This window comes from Rhincodon typus, chromosome 12 (assembly GCF_021869965.1).
Source record: "Rhincodon typus isolate 14 chromosome 12, sRhiTyp1.1, whole genome shotgun sequence".
Classification (NCBI taxonomy): Eukaryota; Metazoa; Chordata; class Chondrichthyes; order Orectolobiformes; family Rhincodontidae; genus Rhincodon; species Rhincodon typus.
Window position 1 is genome coordinate 65,380,292 of NC_063343.1, and position 26,492 is coordinate 65,406,783.

At 44.0% G+C, this 26,492-nt stretch overlaps 1 protein-coding gene across 1 annotated transcript in view; it reads right to left on the reverse strand.

The window, feature by feature from the left end:
- Positions 1 to 1,833: 1,833 nt before the first annotated feature.
- Positions 1,834 to 26,492, reverse strand: part of rbm22 (RNA binding motif protein 22) — a 25,208-nt gene continuing 549 nt past the window's right edge. Inside the window, exons 2-11 of the mRNA XM_048603532.1 lie at positions 23,968 to 24,021; positions 19,944 to 19,973; positions 17,540 to 17,672; positions 15,217 to 15,317; positions 14,379 to 14,551; positions 11,392 to 11,592; positions 10,292 to 10,456; positions 8,048 to 8,139; positions 5,423 to 5,557; positions 1,834 to 4,457 (exon numbers count right to left, since the gene is read on the reverse strand). Of these exons, the coding sequence (XP_048459489.1) occupies positions 4,324 to 4,457; positions 5,423 to 5,557; positions 8,048 to 8,139; positions 10,292 to 10,456; positions 11,392 to 11,592; positions 14,379 to 14,551; positions 15,217 to 15,317; positions 17,540 to 17,672; positions 19,944 to 19,973; positions 23,968 to 24,021 (1,218 nt within the window). The 3' untranslated portion in view covers positions 1,834 to 4,323. The remainder of the gene's footprint in view (positions 4,458 to 5,422; positions 5,558 to 8,047; positions 8,140 to 10,291; positions 10,457 to 11,391; positions 11,593 to 14,378; positions 14,552 to 15,216; positions 15,318 to 17,539; positions 17,673 to 19,943; positions 19,974 to 23,967; positions 24,022 to 26,492) is intronic.

Here is a 26,492-nt window from a genome sequence, read left to right on the forward strand (position 1 = left end):
GAAACAAACAGGTCGAAGAGGCGGGGATGGAGCCAGCAAAGGTGAGTGTAGGTGGGGAGTTAGGAAGGGAATAGGTCAGTCCAGGGAGGACGGACAGGTCAAGGGGGCAGGATGAGGTTGGTCGGTAGGAGATGGAGCTGCGGCTTGAGGTGGGAGGAGTGGATAGGTGGGAGGAAGAACAGGTTAGGGAGGCAGGGACAAGCTGGACTGGTTTTGGGATGCGGTAGGGGGAGGGGAGATTTTGAAACTTTATTTCAAAACCCCCTTCCCCTCCCCCTTTTCTGATGAAGGGTCTAGGCCCGAAACGTCAGCCTCTCTGCTCCTATGATGCTGCTTGGCCTGCTGTGTTCATCCAGCCCTGCACCTTGTTGTCTTCCATTCCCTTCTCCTGTTTCTCAGTCTCCATCATGTTTTTCTTGACGGTGTTACTTTCCAAAGCAGCACATTTAATGTCTTCCTTTCTCGTCAACCGAGGAATTGCACTCAGCACCCCACCAGACCCATGGTTAACCCCCACCATCCACCATGTCTGTCCTGTTTCCCACCCCTCCTCTCCTTTCCAGGATCACAATGGGCTTCTCCTTTCTCCCTTTAAACGTGAACACCAAGGAGGAAATTAAAGCTCTGACCAAGTGAGACACTTAAGTTTTGTTTTGGATGCCAGGGACAAAAGATTAGAAAATAACAACTGTTTACTAAATTCAGAAAATACAAATCATTTGCCAAACAAGTGTCCAGACATACCATCGCTCTCACACTGGAAGTATTGCAGATTTTCAACAACGTTAAAAGACTGCACCAAATACGGTCTCAGTCTACTCGAGAACGTGTTTTTCAACTTTTATTTTCTTAATGCATATATTAACTTAATGATAAAATACTTGGTGTTGGAGCTGTTCTGGGATTCTACCTCTCATCACTTTTCTGTTGTGTCACTCCTACTGCAATCCCAGATCCTCGAGTACCCTGCTGCCAGAATGAGTCCTGGACTGGATCTTTACTCAGTTGGCTGCTCACCAGTCCTCAATTTTCCGTCATGCTTGGTGCACTGAAAGTTATTACTCACACCAATGAGTGATGTAAATACTGGAAAAAGACACCGCTGTGAGTGAGTCAGAGTCATACAGCTGTACAGCCCACCATGCCTGTAATGGTCCTTCAAAGAGCTGTCTTGTATACAGTTGGACCAACAAGACCCCGGCCACCCTACGCCCCCTGTGTATTCCCACATCCCTGCACATTTCTCCCAATCTAGTACTAATTCAATTCTCGATTGAGAGTCACTCTCGAATCAGCTTTCAGGAAGCACGCTCTAAGTTGTACCAACTCGCTCTGTCAAACACTTACCACGAGACAGTTTCTCCTCATTTGCTCTCTCAAACTCTTTCAGGATTCTTAACAATTTCTTTGAATGTCCTCTTAACATTATGTGCTCAAAGGAGAACAACCCATGATTTCTCCAGTAGCTGAAAATCCTCAGCCCCAGTAGCATTCTATGAAATCTCTGCACACTTCACAAGCTCTTGAATCTTCCTAAACTCCAATATTCCAGCTGTGGCTTACCACATACTTTGATAAGGAGTTAGTATGATCCCCTCAGGTTTGGACACCAGGCTTCTGCTCACAAAGCCTGGCTTTTCATATGCCCTTTCGAAAATGCAGCCTTGGTGTCCTCCCATCTTCAGACATTGCTTCTAAGCACATCTATGAAAGGACATAAAACATAGTACAGAAGTAGACCATTCAGCCCATCGAGTCTGCTCCAGCATTCAATGAGATCACGACCATATGATAACCTTCAACAGTATTCAATAAATCAAACTCACAAACGACTTATCAAAAAGATGAACCTTTATGGATTTGAATGGACTGACAGGATCACAGTTCACATTTTGCAATTTTATGAGTGACAGGTTCCTTACCCTCCACCAACCACACTGTGAAGAGCCAGGCATACTGTCCCCCACTGCAGTCTGAAGAGCACTCAAAGGTTTACAAACTTCAAATGCTGCAACAAGCATTTTAGGACATTAAAAGAAAACAGGATTCTACATTTACAAAGCAAAGTTGGGATCAGGTTGTGCAGTGTGACCTTGGGAATGGATAGTCTCACTGCACATTAAACTTCTATTACTCCACTGGGACACTTTATCTGGGGGAGTCACAGAGACCGGGAAAGCAGGGTTCACTGCTATGGGCCTGGGCTGTGCAGTGAAGGATCAGAGGTCACCTTGTCCCAATCAAGCCCCTCAATCCCGCTGTAAAAATACAAATCTGCAAGAACATCCAGACACAATTCTGCACCCCCACCTCTCCACAAAGCCAGATGGTTAATTCATGGTCGCTGCTCACAGCTGGACATTTAGGGATGGGGTTTTGGGGCAGGGCAGGAGTAGGGAACTGCTGAATTTTTATCTTATTGAAGGGATTGATACCTTCAGCAGCTGAGAGCGCGGTCAGGTGGAGGTGGATCAACGGCAGCAGTGCTTCAGAGTTTCTGCAGGCACAGTCACTGGAAACCATTCACAAGAACAGCTCTCGATGATCAATTAATGCAAGGCTCACAACTGCAATAACCTTTCACCTTCAGCACCTTACCAATTCACAAACAGTAGCATAAACATCTTTTAAAGAAGGCAATACGGTATTGAGTTGGATTTTCAGTGCAGTCCTGGATGAAAGTGGGGCTAGCATATAGGACCCAAAATTACCAGCAGGACGTCGAAAAACAAAATTCACTGGCGCCCCTGCGTGCAGTCTCACTGCTTGATGCAGCCATACTCCACATGAATACACGGACTCCAGGAATCAGAGACCAACAAGAGACACACGGGTAGAACATTCCAGCAAGTGTCCTACCACCACACAGATCGCTTTGCTCGACCTGTAGGTTATGGATTGTGGCACACGGTCTAACATACTGCTGTACCTCCCTAATCCAGGGCAAGAGAACACGCCAGACCCACGCCAGGTCACATTTATTCAGTGTACAAACACTTTTAAAGTAAAGCATTCACCTGGACTTGTGTCAATCACAAGCCTAATGGATAACTAATTTTCCAATTTCTGGCTTTTGATGTCTGACTGGACAAAATGCCACAAAAAAAAGAATAAGGACTGAAGCAGAGCCAGGCAATGTAGAGCTTGCACGATACAAGCACCAATGGTTATAATCCCATGTTTACCACTGGCTTTCCACAGCTTCTACTGGTTGTGTAATTCACCACTTCATTCCTGCCAGGTGGACCCTGCAGGCTCTGTGAAGCTCCAGGGAATGAATGCCTTCAGTTTACTCATGTACGCTCACTACAGCTTCCAATCTAACCATCAAGGAAGCGCAGTGTTTCTAGGCTCCGGTTAGACATGATCATTTACACACACACACACAGATAATAATCCAGGCTTATCACCCGAATGCCAAATGCCAGCTTGTTCGTGCTTTGCCTTTTTTTTAAGAAACAATTTTGCTCAAATGACACCTGTCACCCAGCCCATGCTCTACACACCTCTGAGACGGCACAGATCTCAGCAAGCACCAAGCCCTCAAGTTACAGGGTCAGTGTTATTTGGTATTCAAGCTGGGCTGTGGCACTTGGTGAGCTGGTCGTGGTAAAGGGTTTCACGGTCGGAACTGAGCTGTGAGCAAGAGGCCCTGACCAACTCCCCTCAGCCCCAAGCATTTTAACTACAGGTCCCTGCTCCTCACCAGCCCGTAAAGCCCAGAGGTACAGGCCACACTTCAGTGTCTCCATTGCTGCCGTGTTTGTGAGAGTGACGGCGTAGGAACGTACTTCCCCAACTGTGAGGCTCAACGTCCCACAGGGTAAACACTGGAACTTCCGACAGCAGGAGTTGAGATGGGGATGGTACAGGATACACAGTTTATGAGAGGTTTTGAGAGGGGGAGCGAGGAGGGTGGAGGAAGGGGAAGAAAGGCACACAATTTACAATCCAGCCAAGTGTACCTCAGGCCTCTACCTGGACAGGGTACCCAGCAACCCTTTACCTTGGGAGGGCAGGGGGTGAGGTCGAGAACCGTGCTGTTCAACAACATGGGTCAGAAGCAAACCCAACCCTGTCCAATCAGCAAAAGAGGGAACAGAGAGAAGCCACTCATACTGCTCTCTGCTCAGGTGGGACAGCAATAAAACCAAGTCTGCTAGATCCTAAAATGTAAAAAAAAAAACTGTTGGAATGGATGTGGGATTTATTTTTTTAAAAAAAAGATGCTCAAGAACGCAACTTTCCCAAAACTCCGATTCAGTTGATGTTGATGCCCGACAGCTTGGAGCGGGGAGCAGGCAAGTCGAATTCGGTCTGGTGTTAGGCGTTACTGGGCTTGTTTGTGTGGGCACCCATCCGCTGAGGGTCCTGCGATGGGTAATGGATGGGACCTGGAGCCCGTAGGAAGGGAGGTGGCGGGGGAGGCATGCCATGGAACAAGGTGGCTCCAAACCCTGGGGAGAAAACAAAAAACATGAGTCATTGATACAAGGACTGCACGAATGTGGAAGCCATGCTATATTATTCCGTAATACTACTGGGGATTAGCACAGATCCCCCTTTACTACATGATAATAAGAACTGCTGATGCTGGAGTCTGAGATAACACACAGTGTGGAGCTGGAGGAACACAGTGGGAAAATCTGAAGAAGGGTCCCGACCCGAAACGTCGGCTTTCCTGCTGCTCTGATGCTGCCTGGCCCGCTGTGTTCCTCCAGCTGCACTCTGTGTTATCCCCCTTTATTACACCCTATTACAGCAGTGCATAAAGTATACAACGGAACAGGAAAAAAGCTAACAACCTTCTGTACCTGCGGAAACCTGTACTCTTCAGCCATTCGCTCCACATTAAAGTCAGTCACTGAAGTTATGAAACTAATGGTCTTTCCTGATAATACACTATTACAGGGCTCTTTCCACCCACTAGCCTTACACGGTCAGCAGTCTCTCTATACAAATGGACTTAATTAACAATGCTCTTTACCCATGAATCTTAACAATATACTTACTATACTATTAACACCCCCTACTTCCCTTCCTACTCCCAGCAAGATTAACTCTTGGCGTCCTATCCTTTAACTACCCCAGGCCCGAAGCTCCAAACGCCTTCCTTCAATGTCCCGTCCATCCCTGATCTTTTTCAGCTCCTCGTGACCCGTCTCCTCCCAGACCCGCTGACATTACCACTATTATTCAAGGCTAAACTGAATGACCATTTTAAACCCTTCCCCTCTCACAAACGGTGCGTGAACCAGCAAATCTGGTAACATACGACTGCACTACCCTCCCCATAAACTAACGGCCTCACTGATCCCACTGACCCATCCTGCAGTGTGTACAATGCTGGCTCCAGACCTCACATGCCTGGTACACAGTGATATAGATGCAGCACAAGACAGTGGCTACAGGCCCAGCTTACCTGGTGGTGGGGGTGGCGCGATGCCAGGTGGAGGAGGCAGTGATATGTTCATCACGGCAGGTGGAGCACTGGGCGGAAGGTTGAAGAAGTTGGTGGGAGTCTCCTCCTCAACGGTTGGTGGAGGTGGGGGCAATGCTTCAAGGGGGTGGAGAAGGATGGAAAACAGACACAAATGAAGCAGTGGTTCAGCCGAGCATACAGACCAGCTTATAGACATGTAGCTACTTAAAGACCCCTTGCTCCTCCCCTCATCATCAGACATGCTACAGAAATTACAATCAAATAAAATCACAGAATCCCACCGTTCAGGAAGAGGGCCATTGTAACTCCATCAGTTCTTCAAAGAGTTGTTCATTTTATTCTCCCATACTCACTGCTTTTGGACCTTTGCTCCTCAATAACCCTGCAAACTGATCCTCTTCAGGAGTACAATTAACTGCTTAGGACACATACCCAAGCACTGTCTGAGCAGTATGTTGAATGAACTGAAGTCAGACAGTTCATTGGAGGTCTGAAGTTCCGACTCAAGGCCCCATGCAAGCGTGTCACCAAGGAGTTAAACATCGATTCTTACATTTTGGAGCACACAAGGACATGGTGCGATCATCTATGGCCCAGCATGTGCCACAATGCAGCGGTGTCTATGAACAGGCACCAGCACCAAAACCAATCACCCGCAACAGTATTTGATAACCACTTTGCACGTGACACCTGTGGGAGAAGCTGCCTCTCACAGACTGATCTCTTCAGTCATCGTAAAAAGTACACGATGAGAAGCTACTCCCTCGCCCCAAATGGATTTGATTTGCTGCATGCCCAGTGTCTCATGTAGATGACACAATGTTGATGTGACCACAGGTTTTGAAGGTTTCTATGGCACCTGATTCCAAAACCCCTTTCAGTATAATCCCAGATTAATGTGAATGAAAATCAATTCTCCTTATTGATTCCATTTATTTTGCCAACCAACTCGAGGTGGCGTCTATTGGTTATCAACCTCTCCTTCAGTGAAAATAGCAGACAAGCCAAATCGGAAGGGGTGGGTGGGCACGGTGGCTACCCCACAGCGCCAGGAACCCGGGTTCAGTTCCACCCTCGGGCGACCGTCTGTCTGTGTGGTGTCTGCACACTCTCCCCATGTCTGCGTGACTTTCCTCTGGGTGCTCTAGGTTCCCCCCATAGTCCAAAGACGTGCAGGTGAGTTGGATTGGCCATTGGAAATGTATTGTTATAGGGATGGGGTGGGTCTGGGTGGGATGCTCTTCAGAGGGTCGCTGTGGACTTGATGGTCTGAATGGCCTGTTCCCACACTGTAGGGATTCCATGATTCTGCTCTGCAGCACTATTTACAATAAAGACACAAAATCATGGACAGAGACTCTCAAAAAGCACAATAACTGCAACGAAAACAATGGTCTTAATGTGCAGCAACTTCCCAGAACTGGACTGCTAAATTCTTTTAGCCGATGGAAGGAGCCAGCTTTATCTAGATAATAAGACAGAGAAACCACATTTACCACTGACACAAAGAATAGATGACATTGCTGGCAGTGTAAAAGGAAGTTAAACCTACAAGGGGACATTGTTGGACTAAGGAAATGAGCAAAACTGTGGCAAATGTATTTGAACATCAGCAAGTGTGAGATTGTCCATTTTGAACCTAAAGAGGATAGAACAGGAATGTTTACAAAATGGTGAAAAGCTAACAACAGTGCAGATCCATGCACGTAAACCAATAAAATATGAAAACGGAGAGAAAACAGAAAATAATCAAAATAAAAAGTGAGGAATGCTGGAATCAAAGCAAAATACTGTGGATGCTGGAAATCTGATGTAAAAACAGAAAATTCTGAAGAAACCTCCGACAGGGTCTGGTAGTGTCTGTCTGCAGAGAAACAGTTAACATTTTGAGTTCGGCATGAAATATCTTCAGAACCCAAGAGGAGTTCTGAAGAAGTCACACAGCATTCGAAATGTTAGCTCTCTTTCTCTCTCCCCACAAGTTTCTCCAGCATTGTGTTTATTTTATTATATATTACGAATGAGAGGTTGACCTTTTTAATCTAGCAGACAAGAATACAAGAAGTTAGTCCTCACGATAATCACAATCACTGATAGAACAATGTCAAGGAGCTGTTCCTTTGTAATGACTCCTCTTTATTCAGTCAAAATACTATTGGATACATTTCAAATCTGCTCTGAAACTTCACTGCTCCCAGAATAATCTTCCAACAAGCTTTCTCTTGATAGACTGTTTTGTTCTGTTTGAGGATTACACAAGGCCCATGCAATGATATTCGGGAAGAGTACATTTTAAAAATTAAATCTCCCAATTCAAAGATTGTTATTGCCCTGGTGTCTGATCCGACTGGGCATCTTAGTAGGGACAAAGAATGCTCTTGTTTTAAGGTCAGTAAAATTACTCAGAATATTGATACTTTTTAAGCTAACACAACAGATCAGCTGTGATCAGAATAAAGTACTTTAAGGATGCGATTCTTAGGAATTTAGCACATGATCAATCTGGTACTCTGCTCCATGAAGTCCTTCTGTATTATAAAATGTGTCACTGTCACTAAGATAACCCCACTGTAAGCTAAGGGGAGAAAACTATCACTGACTTACCACCAGGCAGCCCTGGAACTGGCTCCAGCTTCATTCCAGACTCTGAAACATTGGGGTCTTTCTCCTTCTCTTTCCCTCTGGCAGCTTGTGACCTGCAGGTCAGCAATAACAAGAATCAATATAGCCACTGGCAGCAAACATCACACCACCACAGAGAGAAAGATCAAACACAGTAGTTCAAGAACAGACCCTGCGGCACAGGCAGTGAAACAATACACATTGAGCCTGCATGGAAGTAAAAATATGCTGGACTCCTGCAAACAGCTTGGCGACATGTGTCAGAATTCTTACGCCTATGGGGGAGAAAGGCAGTTCCTAACTCAAGGTCAGTATTTTTCAGTACACAGAACAATCACTAGATTTACCAGGATGCTGCCTGGACTGGAGGGCAGGTCTTATGAGGAAAGGTTGAGAGAGCTAGGGCTTTTTTCATTGGAGCAAAGAAGGACGAGAGGTGACTTGATAGAGGTTTACAAGATGATGAGAGGCTTAGATAGAGTGGATAGTCAGAGACTTTTTCCCAGGGCGAAAATAACTATTACGAGGGGACATAATTTTAATGTGATTGGAGGAAGGTATAAGGGAGATGTCAGAGGTAGGTCCTTCACACAGAGTGGTGGGCGTGTGGAATGCGCTGCCGGCGTGGTAGTGGAGTCAGATACTTTAGAGGCTTTTAAACGACTCTTGGATAGGCACATGGAAGATAGTAAAATGTAGGGTATGCAGGGTAGATTGATTTTAGTAGGATAATAGGTCGGCACAACATCGTGGGCTGAAGGGCCTGTACTGTGCTGTACTGTTCTATGTTCTATGTTCTACTCATCTTTAAGTGAAAGGACTAACTGAGGACCTACCTTTCAATCACAAACATGTATCAAAGGATGCAATTTAAAAAAAAATAATTGACAGGATGTGGGAATCCCTGGCTAGTCTAGGATATATTGTCCATCACTGCATTGAAAAATCAACCACATTGCTGTGGGTCAGGAGTTGCACGTAGACCAGACCAGGTAAGGACGGCAGATTTCCTTCCCTAAAGGCCATTATCAGCACAAGCTTTCAGAGCCTTACTCCTTCAAAGATCAAAGGGTCACACCACTAATGAGGTTGCATTAAACAAACCTAAGATGCAGTTAAATATTTAATCAGTTAGAAGGTTTTGATTGACTAATTAAAATATGTAAATCCCCAAATTCCTTTCAAGTCACTGCCCTGAGAGAACTAAAGGTTTTATCACTGTAAAGAAGAGGTGATATTTTAAGTCAGACAATGCATGTTAGGTGTGAGGCCTTGTTTCCAATCTGTGTTTTGGTTATGCTGAGAAACTTTGCTATTGCACCTCTCGCAAACTCAATCATCTCGTACGTTCACTGCACTCGCCCCCACCCACGTACAAATTCACCCCATAGATTTGTATTTGCAGATCCATTCTATTTTGTTCAAAAAGCACACATTTTATAGACAGTCAATGTGGTGTTTTAAAAATTCCTACTTTAGAAACAAAAACAAAAACAGTCTGACTCCAAACCAAAACACACACAGATTGTAAACAAGGCCTCACACCTAACATGTATTGTCTGACCTAAAATGTCACCTCTTCTTTACACTGATAAAACCTTTAGTTCTCTCAGGACAGTGACTCGAAAGGAATTCGGGGATTTACACATACATATTAATCAATCAAAACCTTCTAACTGATTAAAGATTTAACAGCATCTTAGGTTTGTTTAAGACATCCTCATAAGTGGTGTGATCCTTTGATCTTTTACTTATGAATTCTGTGTCTGATACTACCTCGCTCACTAACATCTGAAGGAGGGGCAAGGCTCCGAAAGTTTATGTTTTCAAATAAACTTGTTGGACGATTTCTGACCTTGGCCACCCCAGTCCAACACCAGCACCTCCACATCCTGACATTATCAGCAGCAAGGAAACAAACTGAATGCAAACATGACAGTACAGAACAAACGTATTCCCTCCTAGTTGTTGTCTCAGTGGCCCTAAGCTGAGCAGTTTACTTCCAGAGCACTTTTAGTCTTATCCCAGAAAATGGACAAAATTGAATTTTACCCTCATTCCCGACGCTTGCTTTTCCTCACTTCCAGTTTTCCCGCTCCCAACTAACCACCCATGGAAAACAACACCCTGTTTTGAAATCCTATGCACCAAAATCTCCAACATTTCAATACCCTCAAGCTTTCAGGAGCGAACCCTCCCCTACAAAGTGCCTCGCTGTACACTCACCTGCCCCATTTGACATTCAGCCTCCGTCCATTAATAATTAGTTTGTTGAACGATTTCTCAGCCGCGAGCTCGGAGGACTGCCTGGTGGCAAACTGGATGAACGCACACTGCTGCCGTTGGACCACAGTAATGGAGCGAATCTCTCCGAACTGGTAAAAATGATTCCTTTACAGTCCACACAAAAGAAAAGTGCAGCAGTTTACAAATACTCGAAAGAAGTTGCTCTTAAAAGAAAGGCTCCCTCAACAGATCCTGAACCTTTCCATATCTAATGAATGGCTTCGGAAGTGTCGAAGCTTGGACGAGTTACCACATACTTCAAAGAGATGAATCAGCAATTAATTTGTTTCTGTTAGTGCTGGTTTAAGAGATAAATGATGGCCAGGATATACAACGCAAAAACCCTCTGCTTTTGGATCATAAGGTACAGTGAAATCCTGTTACCTGCATCCCAAGCTTCTGGAATTCTCTTGTTTGGGATCTGGATAACGGGGACTTTACTGGTATAGCTACGCGAAGGAAATAATAGATTAGATACTTTAATAAGGCTAGCTTAAGACTTACCTTATCAACAAGAATAGAATCACCTATCACAGCCAGGTATGCCAGTATTTATAAGTGGCCCTGGGCGCTTGTTTTTAAAATGCACATTCATCTTGTGACTGCAGTGAGTTGAGTTCTCTAAGCTGCCATTAGTATTTCCCATACAACCAGCAGATTCAGATAGCCAGTACCACAACCCATGCATGCCAGATACCAGGGACATTACTAGACTTTCACAGCCTGCCGAACCAGCAGATGGGGGCCCTGCTTTACCTCACATGCCTTCAGGACTGTCTGTGGGACCTGAACCCATGAAGTTGTGACTCAGAGCAACACAGCATATTGACCACTGTGCCACGCTGAACTGAGTATAACAGAGACCACCCGCTGCCCTCAAAAACAAACTGGGACATTTGTCCAGCAGGAAGCAAGCAAAACCAGGGCAAAACAAAAAAAAGAAAGTGTTTAAAGAAACTATACACTGCCATGTTAGGCCAGTATCACTGCAAGCCATGAGTAATGTCCAATTCCTACATGAAGGAGTCATGAGAGTTTACCGTAGCTCTGTCTCTGAGATCTGCTCCCCGAGACCTCCCACATACAGAGTTGTGATGGACTTGTCCTCTGGTGGGTCCAACCTGGGCATGGTCGCTGCCCGTTTCAGCAACTTGTCAGCCACTGGGTCATTGATGCCATAGTAACGATCCTTGATATTCTGATCAGCCAAAGGATCATCCGGGTCAGTTGGTTTTTCATGCCTGCATTTGATAAATATCACCAGTCAAATCAATGTAATCAGCTACAATTCTGACAGGTTTAAGGGATAAGAGGGTTGCTCTATAAACAGGGATCGAGTCCAACGGGCCATACATTCAAAAGAATGACAAGCGATCTTGCTGAGGCATTTAACATTTGTGGTGGTCTTGGCATAGTCAATGCTGAGAAAAAGTTTCCCTGAATGGAGAGTATAAAATGAGGAAACCTAATCTCAGGATAACAGGGCAGAGGACTGAGAGCAGGAGAAAACCTCAGAGGGCTGAGTCTCTTTGGAATTCCCTACCCAGAAGACTGTGCAAGTTTAGTCACTGTGTATGATCAAGACAGCAGTTAATGGGCTCAAAGAGCATGAAGAGATAGGCAAGGTGAGTGGAGTTAACAGAGGTTCAGTAATTCTGTTGAATCTAGAAGCAGCTTGATGGACCAAATGGCCCACTCTCACTGTTTTTTCTCACATCTACCATAAAGGAATGGGTTCAATGTGAATCAGAAATAGCTGCTGGCTGAATGGAAGAGGAGATTTGATTAAGCTTTTACTGTGTCTTTCACAACCTTTCAGAATTACTCAGTGAGTTGTAGTCGATGGAAGTGTTTCTGGCGTGAGATTTTTTTTTTTTTAAAAAAAAAGAAATGCAGGATACAAGGCAACAGATTTGATCAAAGTAAGCTTTTGCAGAAAAGAATGGACAAAGGCCCAGAGGGTGTGTTAGTGATTTTGGCTGAGGGGAAACATCAGTCAAGACACCAGGAAAAAGAACTCTTTTTTTAAAAATGAGATTTTTTTCATTTCCATCAGAGCATGAAGGCATGGCCTCAGTTTAATACTGTAACTGAAAGACAGAGCAACACGAACCGTCACTCCTCTCACAACCCTACACCCTCTATACTGCACTGTGACTTGTGCCTAACTCTCATGCCCATCTCTGGAGTGGGATTTGAATCCATGACCTTTTACAGAGTCATAGAGTCAAATAATAAGGAAACAGACCCTTTGATTCAACCAGTCCATGCCAAACCTAATTCCAAAATAAACTAGTCCCACCTGCCTGCTCCTGGCCCATATCCCTCCAAACCTTTCCTATTCACGAACTTATCCAAATGTCTTTTAAACATTATAACTGTACCCGCATCCATCACTTCCTCAGGAAGTTAATTCCACATGCAAACCACCCTCTGTGTAAAAAGTAAATGCCTCTCATGTTTTTTTTTAAATCTCTCTCCTCGCACTTTAAACGTGTGCCCCCTAGTCTCGAAATTCCCCATCTTAAGAAAAAGACAACCACCATCAACTCTATTTATACTTCTTGTTATGTTATAAACTTCTTTCAGGTCACCTCTCACCCTGCTACACTCCAGTGAAAAAAGTCCCAGCCTATCCTTACAACTCAAACCTTCCATACAACATCCCGGTAAATTTCTTCTGAACCCTCTCCAGCTTGATCATATCCTTTCTATAACTGGGCAACAAGAACTGGACATAGTATTCCAGAAGAGGCCTCACCAATGTCCTGTACAACCTCAACATGACTTCCCAACCCATACACTCAAAGGAACAAGCAATGAAGGCAAGCATGCCAAATGCCTTTTTATCCAGCCTGTCTACATGACGCAAATTTTAAAGAATTTATGTGCCTGCTAACCTAGGCCCTACGATTAATTGTATAAGTCCTACCCTTGTTGGTTGCACCAAAATGCAATACCACATATTTATCCAGAATGAACTCCATCGGCCATTTTTCAGCCCATTGACCGATTTGATCAAGATCCCCGCGTAATCTTAGAAAACCCTCTTCACTGTCTACAATGCCAGCAATTTTGGTATCATCTGCAAACTTACTAACCATTCCTTCTATATTCCCATCCAAATCACATACATAAATGACAAACAAAAGAGGACCCAGAACCGATCCCTGTGGAACACCACTGGTCACAGGCCTCCAGTCCGAAAAGCACCCTCCACTCTCTGTCTCCTGCCATTAAGCCAGTCGTGTTTGCTATTGGTAAGTTCACCCTGAATCCCATGTGAGCTAATTTTACTAACTAGTCAACCATGCAGAACCTTGCCAAAGACTTTACTAAAATCCAAATAAACAATGTCTACTGCTCTGTCATCATCAATCTTTTTGGTAACTTCATTAAAAAACTCAATCAAGTTTGTGAGACATGATTTGCCTCACACAAAACCATGCTAACTATCCCTAACCAATTGCTGCTTCTCCAAATGTCCATAAATCCTATCTTTTATAATCACCTCCAACAATTTACCCACAACCCAAGTCAGACTTGCATGTCTATAGTTCCCCGGTTTCTCCTTATAACCTTTCTTAAACAAAGGTACAACATTAGCCACCCTCCAGTCATCAGGCACCTCACCCACAGTTATAAATGATGCAAATATTTCTGCAAGAGGTCTTGTAATTTCCTCCCTTACTTCCCACAACATTCTGGGATACATTAGATCAGGTCCCAGAGATTTATCCGCCTTTATATTCTCTAAGACCTCCCGAACTTCCTCTTCTGTAATGTGAACTTGTTTTAAAACATCAAAGTTTATTTCTTTGCATTCTCTCGACTCCATTTCTTCCTACACAGTAAAAACTGACATGAAATATTCATTTAATATCTCTCCCATCTCCTGAGGTTCAACTCAAAGACAACCTCCTCGATCTTTAAAAGGCCCTACCCTCTCTCCAGTTACCTTCTTGCTCTTAATGTATTTGGCCAAAAGAGCTGAGGGTTTAGTGTCCACCACCTTCTGCTTTCTTACCTGTAGGGACACTCTTCTCCTCGCTTGCATTCTCCCTTGACCCAGAAGGAGCAGATGTGCGGCCGGTTGCGTTTGTAGTACGGTGTGGTCCTGGCTAATTTCAGCAGCATGTCGCTGGAGCTGGTGGCTTTGCCCAGAGCACCCACAGGTCTCGTCCCATCCGAGTTCTGGATCTGCGGAGACAGGAGAAACATCAGCCTAATGACCTGTGCTGCGCTGAGTACACAGAACAGGAGGCGGCCATTTGGCCCCTCAACCTTTCTCAGCTGTGCTATTAGCTCACCGCTACTTTGAAATGTAACTTCACACACCTGCCTCGGTTCTGTAATCCATACCCCTTTACCCCAAAAAAAAGGCCAATCTTGAAATCAAGACGACTCTCTCTCACCCTTCCACTCCCACTAATCATCACCCCGGAAATGGAATTTAAATCCAATTAAGAAAATCTGGAATTGAAAGCTAGCCTCAGTAATAGTGACCATGAAACTGCTCTTGTCATAAAAACCCACCTGTTTCAGGAATGCTCTCTCAGGGAGGAAATCTACCATTTTTACCCAGACTGGTCTACATGTGACTCCAGATCTATTGCAATGGAGCTGATTTTTAACTACTTCTTACGTGATCTTGCAAGCCACTCAGTTGGACAATCAGAGACAGACAACAAATACCAGGTACACCCTCATCATAAACCTGGATTAAAACTTGCGAGGGAAATACTTGCAGGGTTCTGGGAAATTGGTGGGGGCAGAATGGAGCAATTGGATAGCTTTTCCAGAGAGCCGGCAAAGGTAGGATGGGCCGAACAGGCTCCTTCTGTGCTGTTAAACGACAAAGTTACCTCTCGTTCCATGTTCTGCGTGTAGTACTCCTTATTGACGTCAGACTTTGGCATCTCATCCTTGAGGGATATTCCTGCATCACGGACCTGAATGGGCAAACCTAACAGAGGCAGGGAAGGCAAGGAGACAGAACTCATCAGATTCAGTATCACCTAAAGGGCAAGAATGCAGGTTCACTCCAGAGTAACCAAGGGAATGGGATGTCACTTTTGTAGCAACATGGAGCCCTTTTGCGTTCACAGTCAATGCAAAACAAATGGTACGGCTCAAGGAATCGACCAAGCATATTATAGGCTCCTGTGGGGAGACATTTCACTAGCTTGAGAGCTCTGCTATTTGTACTTTTATACAGTCCCCATTGTGTAATAGCAAGACCATTCATATCAAAGCATCTTAAGAACAGTAATAGCCCATTCACCTACTCAAACCTATTCCACTGTTCAAGGCACTGGGGTCCATTGCAGGACCCTCTATATCTGACCCAGGTAAGATCAATTAATAGAAGACAGACCAGGAGAGGTGTAGGGCTCCCACAGACTTCCCACTACAGATACTGTGCCCAAACACTGCTACCTTCAGTACTTTTGTTAAACTGATATCAGCTGTTTAAGAATAGATTTTCAAAAATAATTGAAGCTCCAAACAAGGTCAAAACTCAAAAGTAAATCTTTCTGATCTTCAGAATTCAGCGTATAAAAGCTGACCTCAGTTAAAGTGAGCTGTCAGATTTGTTGTAAAAACCCAAATGGTTCAGTAATGTCCGTTAGGAAAGTAAACTATTCGTCGTTTCCTGAACTGGACACTTGTGTGACTCTGATCTCACGACTGACTATTATCTGCCCTCTGAAGTGGCAAATCAAGACAATCACAGCAATAAATGGCAACCTTGCCAACAACATCCAGTTACCATGACGAATAGAAGAATTAATATAAAACACTCAATTAGTTTGAGGCTCATTTGAAGGAGTTAATTCCTCATGGCTTGGTAACACATACCTTGAACTAGCAAAATTGTTTAATAAATTGTTAGCTCCTTGCGAGTAGAGCAATCCATTGAATATGAAAATTGTACCATTTTAAATTTCAGGGTGCTGTGCGTTTTGAATGCAAAAAGAGTTCAACAAATTGAGCACAACAGGCTTGCTTTTACTTTGTAAAAGCTACAATTACAATAAAAGTCTTAGTGACGATCATTTGAGTTCTACAGGACATTTTCAAAATGATGGCAAGCTACAAGCAGCCACGTTTCCAGTCTTGAGTGCTTGTTCAGAACTCAGTGAAACGGTTCACAAATTTAGGCAGATCCCTGTTCTTTCATTAAACTGTAGCTGTTCAATATCTCTACTCTATTTACCTTCTTCTGCTTCTCCAAGTCCCTCAAACACTCATCTAGTACAAATTCCTAGGCAGTCTATTCCACTGAGAGAGACTTCACACTAAAATCTATATCAGGGTGAAGCTAGAAGAAGTGTGGTATCGAGTAAAGGATGCTGTCAGTACAGGACAGTTACAAAGGTAACGGACAGAGAATGCTGGATAACTTCAGCAAGTGCAGTAGCATCTGTGAAGTGAGACAGAGTCTAAAGAAAGGCCATATCAGATTTGAAATGTTAACGCTGTTTTTCTCTATTTCAGATTTCCAGCTCCCGCAATATTTTGCTTTTACTTGACAGAAGAAGGTTAAGAAGAAGGATAAGAAGGTTAAGAGGTGACTTAATAGAGACATACAAGATGATCAGAGGATTAGATAGGGTGGACAGTGGGAGCCTTTTTCCTCGGATGGTGATGGCTAGCACGAGGGGACATAGCTTTAAATTGAGGGGTGATAGATATAGGACAGATGTCAGAGGTAGGTTCTTTACTCAGAGAGTAGTAAGGGCGTGGAATGCCCTGCCTGCAAAAGTAGTAGACTCGCCCACTTTAAGGGCATTTAAATGGTCATTGGATAAAAACATATGGATGATAATGGAATAGTTTAGGTTGGATGGGCTTCAGATTGGTTTCACAGGTCGGCGCAACATCGAGGGCCGAAGGGCCTAAACTGCGCTGTAATGTTCTATGTTCTATGTTCTAGTTATAAAGGCACTCTATGAACCATATCAAGTGCATTAACTATTTCAGACAGTTCAAGCATTTGCTTGCACCTCCCAATTATCCGTCACTAAATTCTGACTCTCCTTTAGATCTCCTGTCACGCCCAATGATGCCATCTTCCTGTCAGGTGCACCTGCAGCAGCTTCCTCTAAGGTTGATGACATTCCGGCCAACTCTTAAAGCAGGACACGGTCTGTAAAATTCGCCCCTGAACTCTCAAGAACATACCGTATTCCAGGTCCAGCAGGCAGGTCTGGCACACATTCTTCAGCTTGCTGCATGTCTGGCAGACCTCAGTTTTCTTAAAACGCATCCGAGCTCCGGGGCACCAACGGAAAACAGTGAAAGGCCGGGAACAGATCTGATGGGGATGGGAGTAAGGGGAAAAGAACACGGATGAAACTCTCAATTTACAGTATGAGTAAAACTGCAATGGTCCCTAGTGTTCTTTATATGGTATCCTAATCACCTTATCATAGAACAGTTACAGCCCAAAGCAGGTGATTTAGCTCACCATTTCCATGCTAGTTCTCTGGAAGACTGACTCACTTAGTCTCATGTGCCTATTTCATGTGGAAACACATTATTTATCTGTTCAGATAGTTATCAAATTACCTTTTTAAAAGCTCCGATTGAACCTGCCTTGGCCATGTTCCCAATCGTAAAACTCGCTGCATGAAATAAAACACTTCCCCATGTCACCATTGCTTCTGCACCAATCCAAGTGCTCTCAACACCATCAGAAGTGAGCAGTCACTTGATTAGCATCCCCTCAAGACAAAGATGAGGAGAATTTCTCTCCAAGGGTCACTGGCTATAGAATTTTCTTCAGCAGAGAGAAGCAGTAGCAGGCAGGGTTGTAGAATATTTCAGACTGAATTAGACCAATTCTTGATTGATAAGGGAGTGAAGATGGTATCAGAGACAAACAGGCAAGTGGAACTGAGGTTACAATCAGATCAGCCATGATTTTACCAAACAGTGGAGCAGGCTCAAGTGGCCGAATGGTCTCATGACCCGAATTCACATGCTTCATATCTTTAATGTGCAGTTAAACTCAGGGACATGCAAGAAACTAGAACTGGAGAAGCACAAAGATCTGAGGATGATGGGACTGAAGAAGGTTATAGGATACCGGGAGCAGAGATAGAGATGAACACTGGTTTATTTGTGACAGAAGGCGAGAGGATGGAACAGTCAAATTGGAGGTGACCAAAGATGAGGTTGGAGACAGGTGATTGAGAGTTTGCTGAACTTAGAAAGGAAAGCATTACTGCCCTCTGGGCAAGTTGGGGTGGGCCATAAATGTTGGCCTAGCCAGTGATGCCCACATCCTATGAATATATTTTAAAAATCTTTGAAGTGAAGAAATAAAACTTCCTATAAAATCCTCCAGTCTGAGACTGACTAGGGCATGGCTGCCACCTTGTGGATCCACTTCAAACCCGTACAATATTTACTCAGATTACCCTTTCAGGCACTAACTGTAGTGACATTGTATCCCTGTACTGCAGCCAGTCCCTGGAGGCACACATCACACATCCATGCACAGATTTGTTAAACGCTCAGTCGACAGACATCTGTTTTCAAAGTTGACAATCTCACCATCAAATCATATTAGTGCAATGAATCAGGGTCAGGCTGTACAGCACAATGCTGTCAGTAGAGGGAAAGATCATACTGAATAGAGCAGAGGGAAGCATAAAGTTTGCATATTTGGAAGACAGGTTAGACTGGATTTAAAGTTGTCAAGACTAGATTCTTCACACAAACAGGCAAGAAAGAAAATTAGTACTGAAACAGAGACCAGAAACGGTTCAGATTAGAACTGCAAAGTCCACCAAGGATCAGAAGTGTTAAAGAGCTGGGCAAGTGAACAGAATTAGACTGGGTAGGAAATTATAGGTAGTGGGGTGTGAGGAGGAGGGTGGGATTAGCCCTGAAGCAACTCAACAGCATAGGTTTGATAGTCCCTACCATTGCTGGCTCATGCTGCTAGTTTAAATCCTAGAAATTCATAATCTTTACACATTATTGTCACACATTAAAATTATTTAAGCCACGTAATACTGAATTACAGGGAGGTCCTGGAGCACAGAGGGTACCATCTCTGCCTCTGATCCAGAGGTTCTGGGTCAACAAGGGCTGTTTATACGATGGCCAAACATCTGCAAATCTTCCAACACACACCAATGGCAGGCAGCAGGAGTGGGAGAGATTCCTGGTCAACCACACAACATACCCTCAAGCTGGTTTCAGGATGGAGGCCTGTTCCAGAAAAGATAAGCTATGGAAAACAAACAGGCATATGCTTTGTCTGCCTCATGCATCAAAAGATGGGACAGCCAAGTCTGTAATGAGTTTGAGATATAAAGATACTTTAATGCTTTCGTTTAACAACTTATCCATAACCATTCACTCAAGAACAATACAACACAGGAGGAGGACATTTAGCCCATCGTTCTTGCATCAGCTCTTTAAAGGTGCTAATCAATTAGTCCCAAACTCCCTTCCCCAGTGAAAGGAAACTCCAAGGTTATGTTGAGATTGTGTACATAATGCCAGTCAAACAGCCGGGGGGGTGAATGGCAGTGTATGCGATTGTATCTTACAGCCTCAGACACATACTCACCTTGCACTCTTTCCCATATTTCTCCTTTGTCTGAAATCATAAAGAAAAGACAATAAGGTACAAATAATCACCATCGCAGGAAGCTGATTAATACCCTACTGAGAGATCATCCATCACTAAGATTCCTGTCAGCATCTTTCATACTTGTATTAAGGAAACTGAATTCTGAATTCTCAGTTCTGGTCTCCCTGCTATAGGTAAGATGTAGTGAAACTTGAAAGGGTTCAGAAAAGATTTACAAGGATGTGGCGAGGGTTGGAGGGTTTAAGCTCCAGAGAGAGCCTGAATAAGTCGGGGCTATTTTCCCTGGAGCATTGGAGGCTGAAGGGTGACCTTATAAATGTTTATGAAATTATGAGGGTCATGGATAGGGTGAATAGCCAAGGTCTTTTCCCCAGGGTAGAGGAGCCCAAAACTAGAGGGCATAGGTTTAAGGCGAGAGGGGAAAGACTTAAAAGGGGCCTAAGGGGCAACTATTTCCACACAAAGGGTGGTGCGTGTATGGAATGAGGTGCCAGAGGAAGTGGGGGAGGCTGGTACAATTACAACATTTAAAAAGCATCTGGAAGGGTATGTGAATAGGAAGGGTTTAGAGGGACATGGTCCAAATGCTGGAAAATGGGACTAGATTGATTTAGGATATCTGGTTGGCATGGACGAGTTGGGCCAAAGGGTCTGTTTCAGTGCTATACATCTCTATGACTCTAAGGAAACAAAACATCAGGCCTATGATCATACCTAGGTCTGTACTCAGAGTTGCCATTTACCAGGGCAAGCATTGTGTGGGAAGGGAGCTTTTTACACCCGATCTAATGACTTACAATGCAAAGCAGGGGGAGAAGGCAAGCCAGAGGTTGCAGTTTTGTAGACAACCTAGAGCTGCCTGGTGGACAGTGTGCAGGTGGACTCCAAGCACGAAACCTACCAGATTCGAACAGCTATCACTTTCTGGACTCTCAAGCCAAGCTCAGAGAGATTTTCCTAGATGCGGGTGCAGCTGTATCCCATTGGCAACAGGAAATGCATGTGGCCAATTGAAGCACTTCTCAGTTAAGAACAAACTTGTATTCATGTAGCATCTTTCACAACAGCAAGATATCCCCAAGGTAGCTCACAGTTTATATGCTGCCTTTGAAGTGCCGTCACTAATGCAACGCTGAAATGAAAGCAGTCAGCTGGTGTCAGCACAGCCCCACACAAACAGCAATGTGATAAATGACTAGGAGGCGATGACTTACTGGCAATGTCACTAGATTATAATCCTGAGGGCCAAGTCAATGCTCTGGGGATACAGCTTCAAATCACGGCAGGTCGTGAAACCTAAATTTAATAAAATGGCAACCAAACTGCTGTCGATGGTTGTAAAAACCCACCCGGTTCACTAACATCCTTACCAGGTCTGGCCGACATGTGACACTTAACTATACAGCTAAGGGTACAGATAAGGTAAATGGCAAGTGATTTTTCCCTCGGGTGGGGGATTTCAAAACTAAGGGACAAATTTTTACAGTCAGCAGAAAGATTTAAAGACAACACGAGGGGCAATTTTTTTTTTTAGTTTTACATATAGTGTGGTCTGTGTGTGGAATGAATTTCCAGAGACAGTTGTGAACGTGGGTACAGTTACAACATTCAAAAGACATTTCGATAAGTACATGAATAAAGAGAGAGTGTTTGGAGGGATATGAGCCCAGCACAGGCAGGTGGGACGAGTTTAGTTTGGGATTACGGTCTGTATGGACTTGTTGGACCGAAGTGTCTGTTTCAGTGCTGTATCACTCTGTGACTGCTCTCTGGGCTATTAGGGATTGGCAATAAATGCTGGTCACAACACTGAATGCTGCCATTTTTCTTTAAAACAGCAGCTGTGGGATCTCTCACGCCAAACTGGTCAAACGTACACTTGATTTACAATTTCATCTGAAGGGTGGCGCCTCCGACAGTGCAGCAACCATTACTGTGGGAAATGAAAACAAACACAGCCCATTGTCAGGGATAGTAGGAATTGCAGATGCTGGAGTCTGAGATAACAAGGTGTAGAGCTGGATGAACACAGCAGGCCAGGCAGCATCAGAGGAGCAGGAAAGCTGATGTTTCGGGCCTGGACACTTCTTCAGAAATTCTGAATTATCACAGCCCATTTGTCATCTGTCTCACTGTAAACTCTGACAAAATGCAGAATAAAGCCCATCGCATATTTGAGAGTATTTAATGACATTTTAAGTTTAACAGAATGTGAAGTCTCCAAATTCACAAATGGAGTGATCAGGGTTGACGGGGGAGACTTCAGGTTTAGTACGAGTAGGGAGAGGTGGGCAGGTTGGAACAGACGAATAAATACCCAGGTAAAGAGAAAACACTGGAAAATTAAAAATGATCATTCTACTTGCACAAACAGATGAGACAGCTATTCTTAAGAATGTCATTTCATCTCGAGTTTGTCGCCAGATTTAATTAGGATTTCCACCATTCATCTTTACTCCTTTTACGACCACCCACATAATTTGACCCAATTCAGGAGAAAAAGACTTTGAACAGAACAAGATCTGATCAAAAGGGAGGTGGAACTTGGAGACAATCAATCAGAAATGTTTTAATTACTTATTTCCTGGAATAGTGACAATATGAAACTGTATCTCAGACGAAATTGGAGACCAAAATCCCAAAACAGAACACACAAATACAGGAATAAATTTAGAAAGTACTGGAGAAACTCACCAGGTCCGGTAGCATCAGTGGAGAAAGAAAGAGTTAACATTGAGTCCGACATGACTCTTCGTTGGAGCTAGTTTCAAATAAGAATTATTTGGTCTCGAAATATTAACTGTCTGCCTGCACAGATGCCACCAGACCTGCTGAGTTTTGCCAGCACTTTCTGTTTTTATCTACAGTATGTTACATTTAAGCAAATATGAAACACTTAATGATGAGCAAAATGGCCTTTTCTTGCTCTGTACATCATGCTTTAGAAATTCTTTCACCGTACGTAAGTATCACTGACTAGGCCAGCATTCATTGCTTTCGAGGCTGCTTAAGGGATGGCCACATTGCTGTGGGGTCTGGAGTAGGTCCTACTGGGTAAGGATGGCAACACTCCCTCCCTGAAGGATATGGATGAGCCAGATGGGCTTTCACTACAATTGAATGCCGTTTTATGGTCACCAATGACACTAGCTTTATCTTCTAGATTTTTAACAATCTAAATAAACTACTTTTAAAACCCACCAGATGAACCCAGTTCACGACAGCATTAGCCTCGGTCTTAGGATTATGCATCCGTGACATTGCCACTGTACTGCTATCTGCTTATTGCGCGGGAGCTCATATACAGCCCTCAACCAACAGCACTGAAAACAATTTATCTGATCAATTACTATACTGATGTGTGCAGGAGCTCATTGTGCTCAAAATAGCTGCAGAGTTTTACAGAAATACAATATTTGATGAAGTGGGGTGGCATGGTGGCTCAGTGGTTAGCACTGCTGCAGGAACCCGGGTTCGATTCCACCCTCGGGCGATTGCCTGTGTGGAGTTTGCACATTCTCCCCGTGTCGGCGTAGGTTTCCTCTGGGTGCTCCGGTTTCCTCCCACAGTTCAAAGATGTGCAGACTAGGTGGATTGGCCATGCTAAATTGCCCATAGTGTGCAGGGATGTGTAGATTAGGAGGTTATAGGGGGATGGGTCTGGGTGGAACGTTCTGAGGGTCGGTGTGGACTTGTTGGGCCGAAGGGCCTGTTTCCACACTGTAGGGATTCTATGAATCTGTATGTTTGTATGCACTTTGTGATATCCAGAAGTTGTAAAAGGTTTCAAACGTAGGCAGCCCTTCGTTTCATTTTTTTTCCTAATAGGTCACGTGCACAGATGGAAGCTTCAAGCTTCAACACAGTCAGTGATTTCAATCCATCTGGACTGACTCAGGCCTGGTGACATGGTTTAACCCACTAACAAGGCTACACAGATAAACACAGCTCTCCCCCAAGCTTCACATGTGCAGACTCAACAAAGAAATGACCAACTCACCATTCGAATATAGGGGTTTTCTCCAAGGCATGTTTGGCAGAGAATCGGAAAATCCTAATCACATAATAAAGAGGTGTCAGTAAAATCTCCAGGCCAAAACTCAAAAACAGTACAGAAAGATTGTTGCAGTAAGATTAAAACACAAACATCACGGAGGAATTAAACATAATTCTGCAAACACACAACTGACAAAGGGAGCGAAACAGCTTAGTGTAAGTGTGCCAGTACTGTAACACAGTGACAGGCCTGCCCCCGCCAGTACTGGATCCCAGCGTAACACAGTGACAGACCTGTCCCCAGAATGCTGCATATCGATATATATAATGACATATTTTTCCCCACCAGTATTGCACTGCAATGATATGCATTCACAAATCTGCCCTCACTAGTACTGAATCCAGTGTTATGTAGAGACAGAGCTTTCCTTCCAGTTCGTACTCCAGCAGTATTTTGGGACACATCTGCTCCCATCTGTATGTACCCCAGTGTTATATTTAACATTCCAACCAAATTGATACCGGTGGTAGACAGTATAGGCCTATACCTCAGGATTATACAGTGAATGCTAAGATGTCCTTGACTGATTATGAAGCTCTGCAGCTAAGATCAGACACAGTACAACTTAGCCTGTTGCTTGCAGATTCCATTTTATGATCCTTTTTGTCTCATGACGCCACCTCAGGAGGAAGGCTGGAGACGTGGCATCTAACTTCTCTCCATTTTGGGCCAAGTCAGGAGGGAAGGGCTGAAAGGGAGTTGCCAGTTGTATCAACAACAGCAGCAACTTCAAAAAAGTTTACTTCCACTGATCCATAGCGACTAAAGTAGTAGTTCCTCAGGGAAACAGCACCTACTAAAACATGAACCGACACCAGACTCTCACTACCTGTCCTGAAGTAAACACAAACAGAAACAGTTGACAGTATTTGGATTGGCAGAGCAACCCTTTTACATTTAGAGTGGTTCATGTGTGGAATGAACTGCCACAGAAAGTGGGGGATGCAGGGACAATTGCAATGTTTAAAAGACATTTGGATAAGTTCATGAATAGGAAGGGTTTGGAGGGATATGGACCAAATGCAGGCATGTGGGACTCGTTTAGTCTGGGAACATGGTTGGCATGTACTGGCTGGACCAAAGGATCTATTTCCATGCTGTATGATTCTACGACTATGGCAGAACTTAGACAGAGGAAATGGACTGAGAAATAAGGAGAGAGATACAGGATGTGCAATACCGTCACCCTTAAAGGGGGATTCAGGGACACTCGACAGTGATTTTCAAAATGGTCAATATGGTTTTGAGCAGAAGGCGACTCAGGAGATGGGAGAGATCTAAGGCAATTGGCAAGAGAGCAAGAAACAACATGAAGAGAGAAAGACAATGACACAGCCAGGTGTTGTGATCCGGCACCATAGCCTGAAAGGAGTGCAAACAGACTTAGTAGCAACCTCCGAAAAGAAAATGGATAAATACAAGGAAGAGGAATTTTCAGGGACCTAACTGAACAACTCTATTTGTAAAATTTTGAACAGCTCTCTCAAACAGCCAATACAAGCAGAACAGGTTGATTTTTTTTTTTAAATTCATTTGCTGGATATGGGTGTCACTGGCTGGGCCAGCACTTATTCATCAACTCTAGATATCCTTGAGCAAATTGAAAATAGGAGTAGGTCATTCATCCCTTCAAGCCTGCTCCACCATCCAACAGAAGTATGGCTGACCATCCATCTCAGTCCCCAATTCCTGCTTTCTCCCCATTCCCTTTGATCACTTTAGTCCTAAGAACTATATCTCACTCCTTCTTGAAAACACTGAATGTTTTGGTATCAACCTCTTTCTGTGGCAGAGTTTGATGGGATCACCACTCTCTGGACATTTCTCATCTCAGTCCGAAATTACTACCCTGTATCCTTAGACTGTGACCCCTAGTTTTGGACTTCCTGGTCAGTGAAAACTTCTTTCCTGCATTCACCCTGTCTAGTTCTGTTAGAATGTTATAGGTTTCTATGAGATTCCCCTCATTCTTCTAAACTCCAATTAACATAGTCTCAACCGATCAAGTCTCTCTTCAGATGTCAGTCCCGACATTCCAGAAATTAGAAACTTCAGTGACACGGACAAACTGCAGGAGCTGGGGATTAAAGACAATTGGGGGCGATTTAAGAGAAAAGTGGTCTGAGACAAAGTGCATGCAAAGAAATTGTTTCTTTTGTGGAAGGATCACGAATGAGGGAGCATGGGAAACAAACACAACCAAATAAAAGACATTATCATAACAGGTGGCTAGGGTTTGGAATGTACAGCCGGTAAATGTGGAAGAGGTAGATTCAACCAAGGCTGAAAGGAGAGAATGTGCAGCGTTGCTGTGAGACGAGGCAAAAGGAGGGGTTGCGCTGGGCAGGGAGAGTCATCATTAGTGTGTGGGGCAGGGAAGAGACAAAAGGGGGATGCAGAAAAAGAGGTGTCACTGAAGGAGATGGTGTTGGAGGGGTGAGCAGGGAGTGCACTTGGGAGAGAGGGGG